This window comes from Magnolia sinica, chromosome 4, assembly GCF_029962835.1.
Source record: "Magnolia sinica isolate HGM2019 chromosome 4, MsV1, whole genome shotgun sequence".
Taxonomy (NCBI): Eukaryota; Viridiplantae; Streptophyta; class Magnoliopsida; order Magnoliales; family Magnoliaceae; genus Magnolia; species Magnolia sinica.
Window position 1 is genome coordinate 19,681,634 of NC_080576.1, and position 20,432 is coordinate 19,702,065.

General features: G+C 40.8%; 1 protein-coding gene across 1 annotated transcript; it reads right to left on the bottom strand.

The window, feature by feature from the left end:
* Positions 1 to 376: 376 nt before the first annotated feature.
* On the bottom strand, positions 377 to 17,444 carry LOC131242686 (nudix hydrolase 20, chloroplastic-like). The gene is made up of 9 exons (XM_058241494.1): positions 17,081 to 17,444; positions 16,865 to 16,929; positions 8,426 to 8,609; positions 7,298 to 7,378; positions 4,786 to 4,911; positions 4,369 to 4,448; positions 3,220 to 3,335; positions 2,664 to 2,784; positions 377 to 522 (listed from the first exon to the last, which is right to left on the bottom strand). Exons 1-9 carry the CDS (start codon positions 17,315 to 17,317, stop codon positions 453 to 455), a joined length of 1,080 nt encoding a protein of 359 aa, XP_058097477.1. The 5' UTR covers positions 17,318 to 17,444; the 3' UTR covers positions 377 to 452.
* Between the last annotated feature and the right edge of the window lie 2,988 nt (positions 17,445 to 20,432).

Genomic DNA, 20,432 nt, shown 5'->3' on the forward strand with positions numbered 1-20,432 from the left:
ATCTGAGCTGAAAGGAATGATCGTTGCTTCTGTAATAAGGGAAATTTGAATGCGGGGTTAGAGGGTTATACAAGTTCTGAGGGACTGGGCCCCTTAATTTGTTGTGGGTTTATCTTCCCAGCGTTGGCGCTGGTTGTTGTTGTTGTATTTTAGATGTAGGTTTTCTCTAGTTTTTATAGGTTTGAATTGCAAACATTCAGTTTAAACAAGAGGAAATGGCCCCTCAGCACAAGTCCAACTTGAAGGTGGACTAATTGCAATTTGAGGCCCAGTCCATCTCTGAGTGCTAACCTTAGCACAATCCAGGCACGGACTAATAATTACCGCATCTAAATGCTTGCTTAGGAAAAAAACAACCCATGAAATGCAATCACAGTAGGCTGAAAATGGAATTTAGAACTTATCCATCACCACAAGAATCCATAAGTGAAGGAGACAAAAAGAGAATCAATTTAGGAGCAATCTCCGCTCCTTAAGCTCTGCAGCAGCTGTAAATAACCACGGTCTTCAGGACTTACGTAGCTGCAAAAGAGAGTGCATAGACACAAAAAAAGAAGAAAAGAGAGCAGGATTTCAGTATTTGAACTGCAATTCCATGATTATTTACCTAACAAGTTGCTAAAATCAGACACTAAAGATGGATTTACTGGTCGAGAATGCTAATATTTCTGCAATGACAGCTCTAGTTTTATACAAACATACATCATCTAAGCATTATCCCAGCTAATTGGGGATGCCTAAATGAATCCTGTTCTGCATTCCACTCTATCATGGACCATGTCCTTGGTAAACGATTGCTACTCAAGTCCTTTCTCACTACTTCTACCCACATCTTTTGGGCCTTCCCCTTGCCCTTTTAGAGCCTTCAACTTGAACAAACCCACTCTTTTACCTAATTGTTGCGCGTGGCCAAACCATCTAACTCTACTTTTACTTATGTTACTACCTACTGGTGCTACTCCAAAGTTACCTGCTGAGGGTAGTCAATCAAACTTTCGAAATTGTCAAGAAAGTAGGATTCTTTCACACCGGACAATTCTTGATGGGACCCATCATACAACCAGTCCAGTCGATCAATGAATGTGCCGTCCTCAGTTTGAGTGCGGCAGGACCTAGCTAGAGAATAAAGAAATCGGGGTACAGCCTACAGGACGCAGATTGGGTATTGCACAAATTGGGACCTAGCTAGAGAGGACAGTCCTAGCAGGGGCTATGTGGGGCCCACTTTCATGTATGTGTTTTATCCACTCCGTCCATCAATTTTGACAGATCATTTTAGGGCATGAGGCCCAAAAGGAGGCAGATCTAAGGCTCAAATGCACCACACCACAGGAAATTGTGGGGATGGAATACCTACCATTGAAAACCTCATGGGGGCCACAGAAGTTTTGGATCAAGCTGATATTTATTTTTTCCTTTCATCCAAGTCTTTTCTGACTTTATGAACAAGTTGTATGGCAAATAAACATCACAATGGGCCCTAGGAGGGTTTGAACGGTGGGCATCATTGTCACCACTGCTTCTTGTGGTGTAGTCCACTCAAGCCTTCGAACTGCCTTCCTTTTGGGCTCATGCCCCAAAATGATATGTCAAAAATGGATGGATGGTGTAGATAAAACGCATACATCACAGTGGGCCCCACAGAGCCCCTGCCAGGACTGTTCGGCTCTAGCTAAGTCCTGGTGGGGGTAGTACCCAATCCTCACCCCAGTCCACATGCCAGGTTCCCCAAAAAGCCTCAACAACATAAGATGCCAAGTAGGGTGAAAAATGACCAATCATTCATTCCAAGTTTTTTATAATGACCAGTTAGGCTGTCATAACAGTATATGGTCATTCTACATGGTCTTGTATAAAGAAATATGCCTGTTATATAATGGCCATTATTTCCACAGGTCCATTTTTTTAAAAAGTACAATGTTACATTATGGTAGACAACACCATTTTCAGTATAAAGAAAAAAAGGTTCCTCTTTTTTTTGGTGTGAGTTTGGTGTGAGTTTAGTGATGTATGTTTTTCGTTTCACATCTGTTTTACCACTACACAACAGTATCTCTAGTCGGCCTTTATTACGTGATAACATGGTTTTCTATACCTTGATTCATTCGCGGATAAGTTTAAAATTCAAGAAGAGAGCATGTATCTAAAGAGTTCTGTTAACCCCACAAGCAACTCTTACAAACATCCATGTGTGTGGGACATTCAAGTCATCATCAGGTGGGCCCACCATGTGGATGACCTGGCTCAAAAAATAGGCAGGTCCATTCATCAGGCCAGCCTCAGATGTGTTTAATCTTGAGATTGATAATTTCTTTTGAACCATCCATTGTTTTTGTACACATGGCCAGCCATGTTTGTGGGACATCCAAGCCATGCATCAGATGGGGTTGCCCACAAAATAGGCTGGTCCACTCATCAGGCCAGCCTTGTGCATGTTTAATCTGGACATTGGCAATTTCTTTTGTATTATCCATTGTTTTCATACATGTCGCCCACTTGATGACCTGACCTACCTAATTTTTGGGCCAGGATATCTGAACAGTGGGACCCACTGTATGCACAGCTCGGATGTCCCACAATGTGACTGTGGGCTTCACAGATATCTTATTTAAATTGCAGGACTTGCGGTAACTGTAGTAAGATGAGAGGATGAAATCCAGTACCCATGACGAAAAAGAAAGTCAATGATGACAAGACAGCAATTAGGCTTGAAAAATTCCGTCTTCCAAATGATCTTTGCAACATGTTCTACTGGGATCAACCTGAAGCTATCCACCTCTCCATCTGCCAAATTTGATTTAAATTAACATGATGTGCAAAGATTACCGAAACAGAGGGGAATTGGTATTCTTTGAAGGTAAAATCCAGCAATTTCATTTGTGGACAGAGCAAAATGAACATTGCCCACAATCTCAAACATGTCTGATAAACAAAAGGTAAGAATTGAAATTCTTGCACTCAAATTACAAAGAGATCCTAGGTTAATTATTGTATTTACACAAACAAGCACCATTGTGCAAACAGACTTCAACAACTTCCCACACAAAGACGAGCCAATAATAAAGGTAGGTCATGCATGCATTCTACTAATCATCTACAATTGACAATTGCAAGGATTGTGTGGAAGATCAGAAAGCCTACTAGCATAGTTCAAAAAGCTTAGCAAGATGCTGAGAAATAAGATAGAAATCATGACATAAAAATGAAATTCTAGTTCACCTTGATTTGTAGGAACAAATCCGTCAGGGAGTTCTAAATCATAGCAGAAAAGAACATCTCTCTTGAAACTGTAGGCATTGATATCCATATATGAAACGGCTCCAACTGGGACAGCTCTGCCAAACAGGTAGCCATACACCATCAGTATTACCTCTAGAATGCTCAAGACTCAAGAAGGTAAAAAAGGTGATTGAATCTGATCTCAAGAAAGGGCATAATCTCTTTCACAGGTCATGGTGTCTCCTGTTACTGAATATGACATATCTGGACAAGATAGGGTGTCTAAAGATTACCTGAACCAGCAGCAGATGAAAAAAATTCGGGGAAAACAAGGGAGTTTATTGAGCCAAAGACACATACTGTGTGTGACCGTAAATAGGATTTATATCAATATAAGACTTAGCACGTCTAAAATTAGCTAAGACGTCCTGTACAATTTCGATATTGGACTTGGATAAAGCTTGCCACTTCTTGGATATGCTAGCTGACTCCACCCATGCCATGTGGCAGATAAAAGTGAATAGCAGTGACTCTTTACATAAAGTTGCATTGTTGATTCCAAAGCCAATAACTCAGTAACAGTCTGCTGGTTATGTTCTATGACTGAATGCTCAACAAAGACCACCCGAGGAATGTAACCATCACCTACCAATCTGGGAGGTGGTGGATGCAGATCAATTGTATGCTCAACAAAGGCCGCCCAAGGAATGTAATCATCACCTACCAATCTGGGAGGTGGTGGATGCAGATCAATTGTCTGCTCAACAAAGACTGCCCAAGGAATGTAATCATCACCTACCAATGTGGGAGGTGGTGGATACAGATCAATTGTCTGCGTGGAAGTAGTGATTTTAAAATAATAATAATAAAAAAAAAGAAAAAGAAAAGATCGACAAGACAAATACTAGCAACAATCCAATTCTAAGAAGGGGAAATAGCTCTAAACTGAGCAAATAACCAGGAGCTGCCATGTAAGACAGTTTGTATTTGGCCCAAAAAAGGGTAAATGTCTTGATTCTGTACTACAGGTGGATTTTTTTCCAGCTGCATTGTAGTAAGGTTCATTTCTCTAGTACACCCAACTACAAGCAAACTATCGTTAGTAGTCGAGGAACAGGATGAGAGTAAACTTGTTAGTGGAAAACATACCCAGTGGAGATAGATCTCGGAATTCCAGCCTCCTCTTCACATTCCTTCAGAATATTCTCTTTACAGGAGATCCCATGGGGCTGCAATTACCATAATTTAAATGAAGCTAAGAAACACAAACTATCTGTTTCTGTCCTTGGTCCAATATTTTGCAAAATGGAGTCTGCGTCAAGGTTTTAAGACTTGGTAACTTGGACCAACTCATTCGTTCCTGAGTTGAGTCACAGCTCGGACGAGTTGAGCAGAGTTGCACATATTTTAAATGCTGATTCATGGTGCCAAACTTCATGGGACCTGACTGGGTCCAAGTTGCACCAGACTCAGACAAGTTGCCAATCCTTGGTCTTCATGAATATACAACATGACTAGAGCAGTTTTTGGAAGACCGAAATTAACAGAAACGGAATTGTTACAGACAAGTCCACCAGCAACAAGATGATCAAGCATCCCAGGAAATGTGGGCTTGAGATCGCTTCTCTTTCCTATCCACAGAAATTCCTGCCCACCCCTGTTGACATAGCCATTCATATGGACGCCATAAGCCTGATCTCAAACAGAAACAGAAAGGAAAAGAATATGCAATCAGTAATAGAGGGATGAAATATATTGTATGCATGAATCATAGACATCTTTGAAATAAACAAAAAAATAAAAAATAAAAAAAAAAAAAAATCAGCAATTTTGAAATTTATAAATACAATGTGTGAATAAGAAACACAAACCCATCCAATTTACCTATCTACTTTTATGTGAGATACTTTGTTGGAAGCACTAAAGGGATTTCCAAACCAGGTTGCCCCTGCTTGAACCTTTGTCCTAGGTTTACAAGTGTTGCTACGTGGTTACCTCTTTGTTTGTTTATGTGTGTCTGAATTTGCTCACATACAACTCATATATTCGCCTTATAGATGGATCCCTTCACTTGGGAACCACTTCAGTATGTTTATAAAACCACGTGCAACTCAGACTAACCTTCTCCAGCAATAACCTTAGACATTTATATAGGCTGAGATAATGCCCTCAAGAAACAACTGAGAGGCAGGAAATGGCACAAACCAAGTGAATAGATAGGAGACAACCTATATAGCACACATATAACTTGACACATCTGTGCAATTATGTGACATTAAGAAGTAGAATACTGTACAGATATTAGCTTGTAGAAGCACAAGATATACAGACATTTAGCTACCTAACTGTACAGATATTAGCTTGTAGAAGCACAAGATATACAGACATTTAGCTACCTAACTGTACAGATATTAGCTTGTAGAAGCACAAGATATACAGACATTTAGCTACCTAAAATTACATTTGGATGGACGGACAAACAGACACATGGATTGATTGATGCATGGATGGCTAGGGTACAAGAAAGATAAATTGAGGTTTGCTGACATGTGTCCAACATGCATTGTTACACAATGCAGACTAAAGACATTTAGAGTGGTCTCATTACAACGTGCTTGGAGCACTCACTGAGATCAAGATTTCCGAAGAGCAACATCATGAACAAAAATGAGGGGATACATAGAGAAGAAAATTACAGTTTCCTTTAATTCCATGAATTTATGAGCACTATTATCTTAATATTATTGACTGTGCTGATCAATTCGGCCCTGATCTTGAGTACGCAGGAGTTTAATCTGGTGAACATCAAAACTGTTCAGTAAGAGAGCACATGTGTGCACTCAATTCTACTCTTCAAAGATTCTACAGATGCACACATTTAAAACCAAGAAGATTCAAATTAGAGAGCAGGGCTTATACTCTTAAATTTCACAATCGTGCTTCAAAGTTCAAAATTTCATTGAACTTATTTAGTTTTCAATTTCACAGAATAGGTATGCAGACTTCCTTTTACTATCCACCATCCAGTAACACATGGCTTAACCAAAAGATATTGTAGAGAAAATGGGAAATCTCATGGCTTGCTTAAATAAATCTGCAGCGCATTTCCTACAATTTATATGCATTGGTACAAAAAGATGTCTGTGCCAGACACTATATGGCAACAAGTGAGAGTATTCGAGAAATGCATGATATTAGAATCCCAATCAAATTGTCCCCATGACAAATGATAAAAGGGTACCCTAGAACTCTATCCCAACACAACCAAATAGAGCAAATCACCTTACAGGCTATTACATTTTTATCAAGGTTTTCCACCTTTAATATTTTATCAATAAAAAGATTTTATTAAAGCCAAAAACCTAAATGGCATAAGAACAGCCCTCAAGGGGCACCAGAATCCAACCACTCACTTTACATAAGAAACCTTCCCAGTCCCTAAAAAAGTCATCTCTTCTATAAGCCAAGAACTCCTTTAATGACATAGCCTGAAAAGTAACATAGTTTCTCGCTCTATTGACCACCAGATCTATGCTTTTACAGTTACTATTGAAAAATTCCCACTGTTTCTCTTTCCATATCAGTATCCAAAAATCTAAAATGACACTGGGTTTAGAGTAGAGAATGAATTTATAACTGTTAAAGTCACATTAAAGACATGCAGAAAATGTATATTGGCAACTTCTGTAAACACAAATAACATGCGAAATGCGATGAAGAGAAGATTAAAAAAGGTTACAGACAAAATCAAGGGATGGTCAATGCTTTGGGGCAAAAGAAAACAGAAAACCCAAGAATCCCTCTGCTGAAGACCCAGAAAACAATATATGCATAGAGAAAATTTTACTGATGCTCAAAGATCGTTCCTTTCAGAAGATACTCTTCATGTGTAATTAATTGTCAAACTCTTAATTAGTTAACAATGGATTTTGTATTGAGTTCGAGCCTGTACCTCAGTGGAAGACAAAGTGTGTCTCAACACTGAGGCCTCAAGTTCGAGCCCATACTTACAGGAAGAAGAAGAAGAAGAAAAAAAAACCAGTTGAGTTTGTATTGTGTTTGATGTTGCATAGCGGACCTTTATGCCAAAGTAAGGAGCAGCTGCACGTTCAAGTGAGAAAAATACTGGCAGCCCAAAAGATGATATCACCGGGTATAGCTGAATGAAATCAAAACAATTGAAAGTAAGAAGTAAGATTAAACGATGGTTGACAACAGGAAGAACCAAGCCCCAAAGGTTTTCAGTGATTTGTGATACAACTGACTGGGGGGGCGCCGTAACAGCTGTTACCGTAAAAACTGTTATGTAAAGGTAACGGTGGCAACTGTTACATGTTATGGGGTCGTAACGGCTGTTATGGAAATAAATAAATAAATACCCATAACAGTTTTTCAGGTTTTTTTTTTTTCAATTAAAAAAGAAGAAGACCACAACGGCCATTATAGCCCATATCATAAAGGTAACGGTGGTGACCGTTACAGCCACCATTACCGTTATGAAATATTGCAACTGACAGCATATATAAAGCATGTGGTGTAGCTGGACTACAATGGAGTGAACTTCAGCATGCAGCATATATTTCATCTTAGAGATATTTATACATTCTACAATGTTCAGGTTGAAAGATTTTACAGTACCAACCAAGCTCTCAGTTTGTGCAAGGGGATATTGGCGTGGTTCATTGATCTAAACAATTGATATTATGGCTACCACTGTGGATGATCCAACTCATACTGGAGGAAGCCTGACCTTTCAATAGGTGGCCACAAATATACAGAGAAATGCAGCAACAATTCACATTCAACCAAGAAAAAGGTCAAATATCATCCAGTTAGGATCTTCAATCTGGGGAACTTTTGGTGCATGGACCTTCTGTCGTCAGGCATGTCATCTCAACAGATCATTGAAACATGAAAAAAGAAAACCCAAAAGGTACTGCATCGTATTTCAGCCTGAACTTGTATAATAGCTCTTCATCTTATTAGTCTAACAGACATCAAATATCTGCAAAACTTTCAGCAGCACTAGTTCTACTTCCAAAGGTATAGATAGTTATGGTTTTAAGTAACATAGGTGTTTCTTTTGCTGTTGCTTTTTCCTTGCCTTATTCTCTCTTTGTTTTGTTCGTTTTAAAATCTTTTTAGGGTAATATTGAGGGGAATGAGGATGACCATCAAAACATAATTTGGTGATAACAAGGAGTACCTCATTACGTATACCTGGAATCACTTCTCCCAAACATTTAATTACATCTCCAACTGCTCTTGTCCTATCCTCTGGTGTTTTAAGTGATGGATGTAGTGTGATATTGCCGCCAGCACAGTTAGTTTGACTGTTACCCAGTGAGAATGTAAACACATCCGAAAATTTCCTTAAATGATCTGAGAAGCTGCACTAGATTAATGGCCTTATCAATACGAATATATGCTTTGAATAGATCCAAACACTTGTCCAGGAAATCTCCATTAGAAGTGCGATAAAATGTCTAGGATGGGAAGCCTTTCAAAAAATGTTTCAAAATGTGGTAGGCAAGCCACATTGTTCATCCAGACCTGGATCTTCATTCATGCAAAGCATTTCTAATTACAGTACAAAAACAAAATAATCATAGATGTGCATTTCCATGGGAGGTAGAGCAGTTCTAATGATAATATGAAAAAATAAAAAATAAAAAAAATCTATAAATAATGAAAATGTGTTTAGCGAATAATAGCATTACTCATATGATTCATTTCATATTCTATGTAAATACTAACCTACTCCGCATACTTCAGAAGAACTAAGTTTTTCATATATATGCTTGTAATTTACTTCAATTAGTTGTTCTAGGTTCTAACTTACTGGTAATTACAAAGAATATTGCTAAGGCAGCAGGATCATTCGTATGAACGAGGAAAGCATGGTCATCAAGATGGATGGTGATCATGGTGTTTCCATTATCAGGACATGCTCAAATGTTTATGAAGATCTAGAAGGTGATGAAGACAGATGTGTCCCTGATTTCCTCACTTGTGACCAAAGCAACCAGCTTGGTGAAATCCATGCATGTATGCATGTGTTTTCTTAGTATTGTATTAAATTAGTGAAAGAATCTTGCAGATATGTGCCAAATAGACAAGAATACTAAAAAATAAAAATAAAAAAATCACATGAATGATGCATCACAACAGCAATAAGATCATAGCATCCTTAGGGTTGGTTTGGTAAAAAAATAAATATTTGGGGTGATGTTTCCTAGGAAACAACCGTTTTAGGAAATTGTTAGAAAGGAAAAGTTGTTTCTCCTATATATATAATGACAGGATGTCCCCGCCCCTTTTTAAGGCGAGACTAATCCCTATGGATGTCCGCAAACCACGTGCATCAGGTAAAGCACGGAGAGGGGAATCGAACTCGCATCTGTGGGGAGCAAATCCATGACACTAGCCATTCGCCCAAACCCCATGCGGGTCCTCCTAATTATTTTTGAACAAGATTTTCTAGAAAAATTTTCCTCCATTTCCAAATCTTTTTTGCTTTGAAAAACATAAACTTTCATGGAAATTTGCCATTGCTTTGAAAAACATAACCATTGACACAAGTGCCACATTAGGCACACATGTAGCGCATTGGGCACCTGTGGGCTTAAGATGGATAGTAGCAAATGGCACATTGGAAAATGTGGCACATCTGAGGTGCTTAAAAATGAACAATGGCACATGTGTGGCGCTTGAAGATGGTTGGTGATATAGGAAGGACAATTGTATTGTTATTATTCTTTTTGTGCGTGCGTACACTTTTCTGTTCTCCCGCAGACCAAGTTATGTCTTTCCTTAAGTTAATATATATTATTCATTTGGTGCCGTGTTAAGGATTTTCAATCAACACAACACATTTTCTTCCCTTTTCTCTCTCCTTTTCCTGATCATCTCTTCTTCTTTTCTTTTATTCTATTCTTTCCACTCTCAATCTCTTTCACTCAACTTAGTATCAGAGCGATTTACAGTGGCGATGAGTTCTATTGCAGGTTCTTGCTTACGTCAGCAACTGTACAGCTGACGTCATCACATGATCCTTTTGTACGGACAGAGTTAGGTTGGAAAAAGCATGGTTTGATGGAGCATGATTTTAGAAGATTTTTCAGGAATTTTGTGGAATTTTTTAGGCAGATTTGAGGTATGTTTGGACCTCTTTTGTCATCCGGTGGTAAAACCCCAAAATCTCTCCCCTTTTTTTTTTTTTTGGGACTTCTCCCAAATCAATGCATTTTTCCCAGATTTTACTCCGTGGGTAGGGTTGGTTTCACCTTATCAGGCTATCCATAGCCTTGCTTCAAATCAGTTTTGAGATTTTAATGGTTTATTGGTGAGTTTTGTGGACTGGTTCCACCATTTATGTGGTCCTAATGTTCCTGGATATACACCAGATTCTCTGTGTATATTCCAGCCTCATGTGAAGGTGACATATGCATTAGTCTATTCATGTTGTGGGATGTTATGCTAAGGCACCCTTGTAATGTTGTATATGTGAAGGAACTGAAGTGTGTGCTTGAATTGGGTCCCTTACTTCTTTGACACGAGTGTTTCATATACATTTTCTTGAGTATGGAGGACAAACTTTCTTCCGGATCTCTTGTGGGGTCTTCTGAATCTCATACATTGTTGATTATGACCGTCAAGTTGAGTGGTAACAATCATCTGCAAGGGCACAATCTGTGAAGCTGTTCTTAGGAGGAAGAGACATACTTACATATATATTTGATGATGCTCCTAACTCTATGGATGTGAACTTCTAAACTTGGACTAAGGAAAATTACCAAGTCATGGCCTGGCTATTGAACAATATGGAGCCATCTGAGAGTAACCCCGTTATGTTTCTGACATCTGCCAAAAAGATCTGGGACACCATTACTGAGATGAATTCTGAGGCTCGAAAATATCCAGGGTTTACAAATTAATTTCGGATATCGGTAAGTTTCAAAAAGACTCTAGATCCCTTGAGTACTTCTCGACTCTTAGGGGTATGTGGGATGAGTTAGATCTACATCATCCCCTCCCCTCCTACTGTATTAAAGATTATGATCTCATCTAGAAGCAACGTGAAGAAAACCGAATCTTGTAGTTTCTTTTTGGGCTTAGTTCGGAATACAAGAGTGTTCACAAGCAAATTCTTGTGATGGAGCCCCTACCATCTTTGACTACTATTTATGCTCTCGTTCAGAGGGTTGCTATCTCAACTCCATCTACTTCTGTGCCAGCTGATAGGTCTGCCTATGTAGTTGGAGATAGGCCTCCCTATACTTCTAGCCCTAGAGTCCAAGTGCATAGGGTCGTGGTTGCGACACTGGTTATGGTAGTCAAGGCATGGGGCGTGATGTTGAGTGAAGTGGACGTGGTCATGATGGCTCCCCCCATGTCTGTACTCACTGTGGTGGCATAAATCATTCAGTTGATCGGTATTAGAATCTTACTGGGCGTCCATCATGGGCCGGAGCATCCTTGCTTCCAAGCAAACTTCACAGGCAGATTCAGCATTGCCTCATGTGAGGCCTTCCTCAAGTGACTCTATCACCTTACCCCGTGAGGTCTATGATGCATTAATGCAGCTTCATGTTCGAGATACTACTACTTTTGTTCCTCCTTCCCAAGCTATTGCTACCCAGTCAAGTACTACTCTCCATGTGTCTTCCCCTTCATCTACCAAGGTCATTGATTCTGGTGCCACTTTCTATATGACTGGTAAGTCTCATTTGTTCACAGTTTATCATTCTTTTGGTCATCCACAATTTGTTACTATTGCTGATGATAACCAAACTCCTATATCTGGAACTAGTTCCATCAATCTTTCTCCCGCCTTGCATTTGTCGCCTATCCTCCATGTTCTTAGCTTTCTTCTTAACCTTTTATCTGTGAGTTCTCTTACAAAATCCTTATATTGCTCAATAACCTTTTCCCCTTCTCATTGTGTGTTTCAGGACCTCCAGACGAAGCAAACGATTGGTGAGGGATATAGCTAGGCACGGGATGACGAGATTCGCTTGACTCGACTCGTCTGACTCGTTTAGACCCGACTCGACCCAAATCGAATGGGTGAGTCGATCCGAACCGAGTAGGCTTCACCCAATCCGAATTCAAACTAAGTCGAATTTGAGTTACCAAGTAACTTGACCCAACTCGACACGAAACTCGATCTGGTCAGACTCGACTCGATTTGAAACCAATTTGACTTGAATTTAGGTATATATATATATAATTTTAAAAAAAAACCCTAATTTTTAAGTATATCTAACCCTATACACCGCACCTGATCCCAAACCCTCTCCCTCATCCTCCTCCCCTTCCAAGCCTGGCAACCACCCACCACCATCACCACCCTCCTCTCTCTCTCTCTCTCTCTCTCTCTCTCTCTCTCTCTCTCTCTCCAAGCCCTAAAAGTACATAAACACATCCTAAACAACCCTTTAAATAGATTAGATTTTCGGACTTTCGCGCCAATCCCCACCACCATCACCACCCTCCTCTCTTTCTCCTCTCCACTCCCTCCCTCATCTCTCTATCCGAATCAGTGCCAACTCGAACCGACTCATTACTTTTGACCAGGTCGGGCTCGGTCCTAATTAGTCCAAGCCAGACCCGGATTCAGATCGGTTCAGGCATGCTGGACTCGGTACCGAGTCGAGTTCGGGTCAAGACTATTTCAAAACTGGATCGAGTCGGTTCAACCCTAACTCGGTTTAACTTGACTCGATGCTCAGTTCTAGTGAGGGATATGAGCATGGAGGGATTTATGTCTTAGATGATGTACATGTGACGACATCTAGTGTTTTTTCTTTAGAAAAGGAGTTTATGTCCAGATGGCATTGTCATTTGGGACAACCATCTCTATCTAGGCTAAAGTTTTTGTTTCCATCAATCCCAGCCACTAAGTCTTTATATTGTGACACATGTAAGTTTTCTAAACAACATCGGATTGTGTTTCCTCCTAGTTCCTCTGAAAGGAAATTCAACCATTTGAGTTGATTTATTCTGATGTTTGGAGCCTTGCGCCTGTCACTTCTACTTCAAGCTATAAATATTATCTCTTTTATTAATGATTATTTTAGGATGGCATGGGTGTATCTTCTGAAATTTAAGCATGAAGTATTTGATATGTTTAAGGCATTTTATAATGAAGTTACCACCCAATTTCAATATCCACTTAAAATGCTACGTTCTGACAATGGTGGCAAATATATGTCAACATCCTTCTTGTCTTTTTTATAGGATCACGGTATCTTATCTCAGACTTTGTGTACGTACTCCTTGACAAAATAGTATTGGAGCGAAAGGTCTTGTGTTCGAATCTCGGGAGTAACAAATATGCCCCCCTTAATATATTCTCTCACGGGGGGCCGTTTATGGTGTGAGTTGTGAGTGTCCCTCCACCCTTGTCCAGTATATTCTGGTACGGGGGAGTGCTAAAGTCCCTTGATATACATTGACACCATCCTCTAATGGCTCGAGCTTTTAGAGAAAGTGGTTGTTTGACAGGCGAAGCATGATGCACATGTGGCACATAGGCACATATAGAGTGCTTGAAGATGGATGATGGCAAATGTGGCACATATTGGGTGCTTGAAGTTGAGAATGCCACATATGACATATGTCGCACATTGATGCATGGGGCACTTGAAGATGGGAGGTGGCACATGCGACATTTGCAAATGTGGGGTGTGCTTAAAGATGGATGGTGGCATATGTGGGGCTAGCAAATGTGGGGCATGCTTAAAGATGGATGATCGCATATGTGGGGTCGGCAAATGTGGGGCGTGCTTAAAGATGGATGGTTGCACAAGTGACTAACATGCATGGCCGTAGAAAGATGGGTTATTTTCTCTCATTTTCTTCAATTTCTTGGAAATTATATTTCTCAAGTATGAGCAAGGAAATGAAAAAAAAGCATTTGCAAGAAATGGAAATGGCATTGTCAGGAAATTTCCAAAAACAAACAGCGGAAATGTTGTTTCTGCGAACATGTCATTTCCTCAGTTTATGGTGAATCAAAACAGGCCCTTAATGAAATTGATGTATACACGGTCTGCAGCAAATAAGATTAAGGGTGTCAGGGCGGGTCTTTGGGTTTGGCCCATCACAAATTGGCTTCAAGATAGGACTCCTAGGCCAATTGGTGCACGTCGGTTCTTAAAGCTCAGGCCCAATTAGTAACCAGGTTGAGCTCAAGTCAAGCTCATTGGTCCCTCAAGAGAGGGTGGGGACGTTTGGCCAACTTAGAACAAATCCAGGTCATGATACTGATAATAGATGTTGGTCGTGCATGTGCATGTGTTCTAACTACCTTTAACATACATGTACAAATTGCTTAACCAGCTGGGATCAGGCTTGATGAATTTTTAATCGGGTCAGGCCTGGCCCTAAAAGATTTGGCCCATACAGGTTCTATTCAGGCTTGGGTTTGTATTTTCATGTTGGGTTTGGGTCGAACCTGAGCTAGGCCGAGTAGACAGTGCTAACGACTCAAATTGCACCCTAAAATCTCTAAGTTCATGCAATGTGGCCCGCCTGGGTTTTCAAATCATGATGATTTTTGTGTCTTACCTCATAATAGTGGGTCACACCTGTGAATGGGTTTGATGAAAGATGCATAGCATGGTGGGTCACACCTGATGTTGATTTTTGCATCTTACCTCATACTGGTGGGTCACACCTGATTAATGGGTTTGATGAAAGATACACCTGTGTGCATCTCAACTGATGAATGCAGTGAATTTCAATATACAACATGGTGGGCCCAACAGTTAGAGTGTTTCATAAGTTGCGTAAAACAGGTGTTGCAGATGATTTTGGTCCCATTGGAGGGGGTTAGACTCCTGTGGTAGCTTTGCACCATTTGAAAAATGGTGATTGCTCATTCTTGTTGCATGTGGCACTTATGTACAGTCATCAGACCATCCAAATTGTGGGTCCTATTTTGGATGGAGCATGGCTCTAAAGTCACACTCATCAAATAATCCTAACCACTCAAATTGTGGGTCCATTATTGCTGGAGCATATCTCTAAGATCACATTGATTTAGCAATCATAAGCATTCAAGTAATGGGTACCAAATAGATGGTTGAAAGAAAAATATTGAACGACCCAATGAAGGAGAAAATAAGATCCACACATGCTTCAACAAACAACGGAGGAACTTTTCCTTGACAGATCCAGACATATTTCAACAAACAGCAAACAGGCCTGATTAGGACAATATTGACCTAGCTGGACAAGATCAGGACCAGCCTGACCTAGACAAGTTGTCTGGGTTGAACTTTCATTGCTACCAAACAGGCTTTAACTGAACTATATGTGTGTGTGAGTTAACTTTTAATTAAGATTAATTAAAGAAGCTCACAGATGAAAACAAGATTATTCAAATGCAAAAAAAAAAAATCAGATAACTGATGCATCTCAACAGCAATGATCGTGCCATAGCTAATAGAAGTGTTGTATGAAGCCCAATTGCATGAAACAACACACTTTATTTTTATTTTTTATTTTTTGGTTTGACCTAGCAAGGGTTAGGCAGGGCTCACATTTTGGAAAATGAGTGTTTTATCTCATGGTTTTTAATATCATTTTCAACTTGCAACTCCCAAGGGGTGAAAGTGAAACTGGTCAGACTTGGAACTCTCGGGTTACTCAACTCAAAACTCACTTGAGTCAACTCTACTTGACGAGATTTAAACCAAGTCGATAAGAAAGTCCTGATGAGCGAGACTCTTTTCTGACTCTGCAAGACTCATTGAGTCAGCTAGCCAACTCAGTCAACTCTGGACTCCATGTGACTCGAACCAAGTCACTCACTAATTGTTTATTTTTATTTTTGCAAGTCACTCACTAATTTGATTGGCTTTTTATTTTTATTTTTAAAAAAAATCAAAGTAGGGCAAGAGATTCAAATGCTTGACCTCAAGGAGAAGTGTGTGTCTCATCACCAACTAGCCCAGCTTTATATGTGTGACAAATTGAGCCATGTTTTTATTTGTACCTATTCGAAACATCTATCGTTTTTTTGTTGGGCCTCAAATTCCAAACATCTATAATCAACCCAAATACTTTTTAATTTAATTGTTAAATATTGAGTTGAATTAAATCCTAGTCTTCAGGTAGACCCGACCTAGTTGGAAATTGAATTGAGTTGAGTCTGAGTCTTCAGGTAGACCTGACCTGGCTGAAAATCTGAACCATGGCCCAGACTCACTCTGACTCAGTCAGAATAATCTCAGTCAGTCCAAATTGAGGGACATTTTGGGTGGGTGACTCACTTCATTCTTCAGTAACAGTGGATAAGCATCATCATATTGATATGCCATGACCTAAAGTTTCCACTATTGGATGATCCTAGCCATCAGATGAAAATGGACAATTATACCCAATGGTCCACCATTCCACCGGGGCTGATTGGACATTGGACATTCTCGGCGTACTCCCATGCACTGCGTGAACTTCACACATTGTGTGGACAATTCAGATTGCCAAAAGGTGGTGTAAGCAAACCCTCAATCAGACATTGTACACTCACCAATGCAATAAGCTATAACATTATTTCAGCTCAGCAATTACTCCAACAATGCAAAATTAGCTCAAGCAACAAAGCATTTCAATCCAAACAAACAGCCTTAATTACCGATTATGGACGTATCCAGCGACATTATCCTCGATCGTGAACGGAACAAACTCGGACTGCATTTCCTGAAATCAGTTTCACCGATAATTAGATCAAATCAAGATCGTACATCCGAACCCTAGCATAAAAATGTATATATATAAAAAATAGAAAACGGAAGAAGTTCCAGGCATCTGCAGAATCAAACGAATGCGAGAGGGAGCGCGTGAGACTTACGGAACCACGATTGCAGATCCGGACCTTCTCGAAGTATCCTTGGAGATCGGTGGCGTCATCGTCACCGTCGGTTTGGGTGATCCGAAGGACATCGTCCCAGCTGATGGAGTTGCAGCTTGTGATTAGAGAGCGGGATTTTAAAGGCTTGAAATTCGAGGGTTTTGGGATTCGGAGAATGAAAGGAGAGAAGGGGGAATTTCTATAGAGAGAGGCGAAGGGGAAGTTGCAGGCTGCCATGAGAGAGAGTGGGTGCGCTGTGCGCACAACGGGGAAATGAGAAAGGGAGCGAACTAACGTGCGCTGCGCGGGTCTAACGAGAGCGAGTGAGGTTGGTGCGCCTTCCTCTTCCCCAGCCTCGAATTCGGGGCATATAAATCTACGGCCAGAATAGATGGGTTCTCGAATCTCATTGGTGGAAACGGTTGAGCACTCCTGTTAGTTGGGAAGCGTGCAAAACGCGGGTGGGTCCCATCGTCCTCGCAGACAACGATTGAGGGGGCCCTGCCACCAGCCCCGTGGCTGATGGTCGGTGCTCTGTGGGCCCCACCATGATGTATGTGTTTCATCCATTCTGTTCATCCATTTTTACATATCATTTTAGCGGTTGAACCCAAAAACGAAAGGCATATAAATATTAGGTTGACCACACCATAGGAAAACAATAGTGATTGGATATCCACCATTAAAATCCTACTGAGGCCCGCTGTACTGTTTATTTAACATCCAATATGTTGATTAGGTCATGCAGACCCAGATGAAGGGGAAAAAAAATATCATCTTGATTCAAAATTTTTATGGCCCCCAAAACGTTTTTAATCGTCGACAGTCATTCAACACTTTTTCCAGTAATGTGGTCTACTTGAGATTGGGACATACCTAATTTTTGGTATCATACCATAAAATTATCTAGAAAAATATATGGACGGCATGGATGAAACACATACATCATGGTGGGTCCCACAGATCACCGACCATCAGCCATTTGGCCGGGGAGTAGCCCATCCGTTTCCGATTGATGGACCGGAATCCTGTACCGCACCTGTTGAACGGTACAATACCCGAGCTATGTCGGGCCCACCACATTTTTGTGTGTGTGATCCACTCTGTTCATTAATTGAGACGCATCCTATTCACCGTACATCCATAAAAATAAGCCCACTCGAAATCGGGTAGGCCTCACCACGGTCCGCCTGAGTTTTGAATGGAGCTGAGTTTTGGAGTGTCCTTTCATCGTCTTGATTCTAACCTGATGAAAGGGTGGGACGGAGTATACACACCAAATTGGTCCCCGCAGGAAAACCTATGGTTGTTATCCCCTCCTCATTGCTACCTATGATGTGGCCCACCTGAACTGTGAATAACAAAGAATTTTGGTCCCAGATCCTAACATAGATGGAAACACCTGATGGACGGAGCGGATTTTACACGACATCCATGGGAAATCGGATTGCGTACTGAGTTACTCAGTACGCTCTTATCGTACTGAGTGAACTCTGCCAGCCCCACCGTGAATGTATGTGCTTTATCCACGCCGTCCATCCACTTTCCCAGCTTATTTAAGGGGTTGAGACCAAACTCGAAGCATATCCAAAGCTGAAGTCGACCATACAACAGGAAACGGTGGGAAGAATGATTTCCACCGTTGAAACATTTCTAGGCCCACGGTGATGTTTCATTTGTCATCCAACCTGTTCATAAGATCACAAAGACATGGATGAATGGAAAACACAAATATAAGCATGATCCAAAACTTCTGTGGTCCCCAAGAAATTTTCAACGGTAGATGTTCAATTCAAACTATTTCCTATGGTGTGGTCCATTTAATAATTTTATATGTTTTATTTTTCGTTTCAACTCCTAAAATTATCTTTTAAAATGGATGGAAGGAGTGGATAACATAGATGGAAACACCTGATGGACGGAGCGGATTTTACACTAGAAACACAATAGGCCCCACGGAGCTCGGGTGCTGTACTCGCTGCCAATAAGGGATTCCGGTGTTGGTTTGATGTATACGTGCGAAGATGGCACGTGCGTCGGAGATTCCGGATCTTAATGCATTCATTTCCGGCTTTAGCCTGAGGTGGGCCACTAAGCCAAGGCCCATTTAAAAGGAAATAGGAAGATATGCTCTAAACATAAACATTGCAGTGTGGCGAAATTTCAGGCGATCTAGACCGTTGCAAGTATGCACGAGATACGGGCCACTCATCACAGTCACTGGACGGCCTAGACAAGCCTCAGAAGAATCTTCTCTATTGGATGTGGGCCTTTTATATTGAAATCGGATTGCGTACTGAGTTACTCACTACGCTTTTATCGTACTGAGTAAACTCTGGTGGGCCCACCGTGAATTCATGTGGTTTATCCACGCCGCCCATCCGTTTTTTAATCTCATTTTAGCCGTTGAGCCAAAAATTGAAACATATCCAAAGCTCAAGTGGGCCATACGACAGGAAACAGTGGGAATAATGATTTCCACCGTTGAAACCTTCCTAGGGCCCACAGTAACGTTTATTTGTCATCCAAACTGTTCATAAGATCACAAGAACATGGATGAAGGGAAAAAACAAATATCAGCTTGATCCAAAACGTCTGTCCACCCAAAGAATTTTTCAACGGTAGATGTTCAATTCACACTGTTCCCTGTGGTGTGGTCCAATTGAGCTTTGGATATGCTTTATTTTTGTTCCCATTTCTTAAAATTAAATTATAAAATGTATGCACGGAGTGGATAAAATAAACACATCATGTTGGGCAGTCCAGAGTGGGGCCCAATTAATGAATGGTATAGATCTTGTCTTCTGTGACCATGCATGTAGTTTTGGATCAGAAATCCTTCAGGACAGTTATTGGCCGGTGGCCCATCTTCAGTTTTACCTCGAAGAGGCACAATTCAGATCATCCAACCTACGGCTGTCATTGAGCCAGCTGGCCCCTCACCTTCAGTCTTACGAATCCACTTCCGGACGGGCCTTGACTGAAATATCAGGCCCCTAGTCCTGGCAGGGGCCTAACATTCAAGCCCGCTATTAACGGGCTGGGCTTTGGCTTTGTTTCAAGGGCAGTTTTGTCACATGCCGTGCATGGTTGGTGGGCCACACTCAACCATTCATGCAAGTGGGCCCATGGGGCAATGCATGCTGGTGAGTTTTTAATACCTCATTACGATGGATTACAACTGTGTACCAAGTGGGCCATATGATCATGGATAATAGTCCACTATTTCAATCTCCGATCCAATGATGTAGAGCGGATTGCAGACAGTTTCAGGGCCAAGATGGATCAGAAAAGGTCTGGTCGATGACAAAAGTGATCCAGACCGTCAAATCTTAAATCAAACGTATCTCAT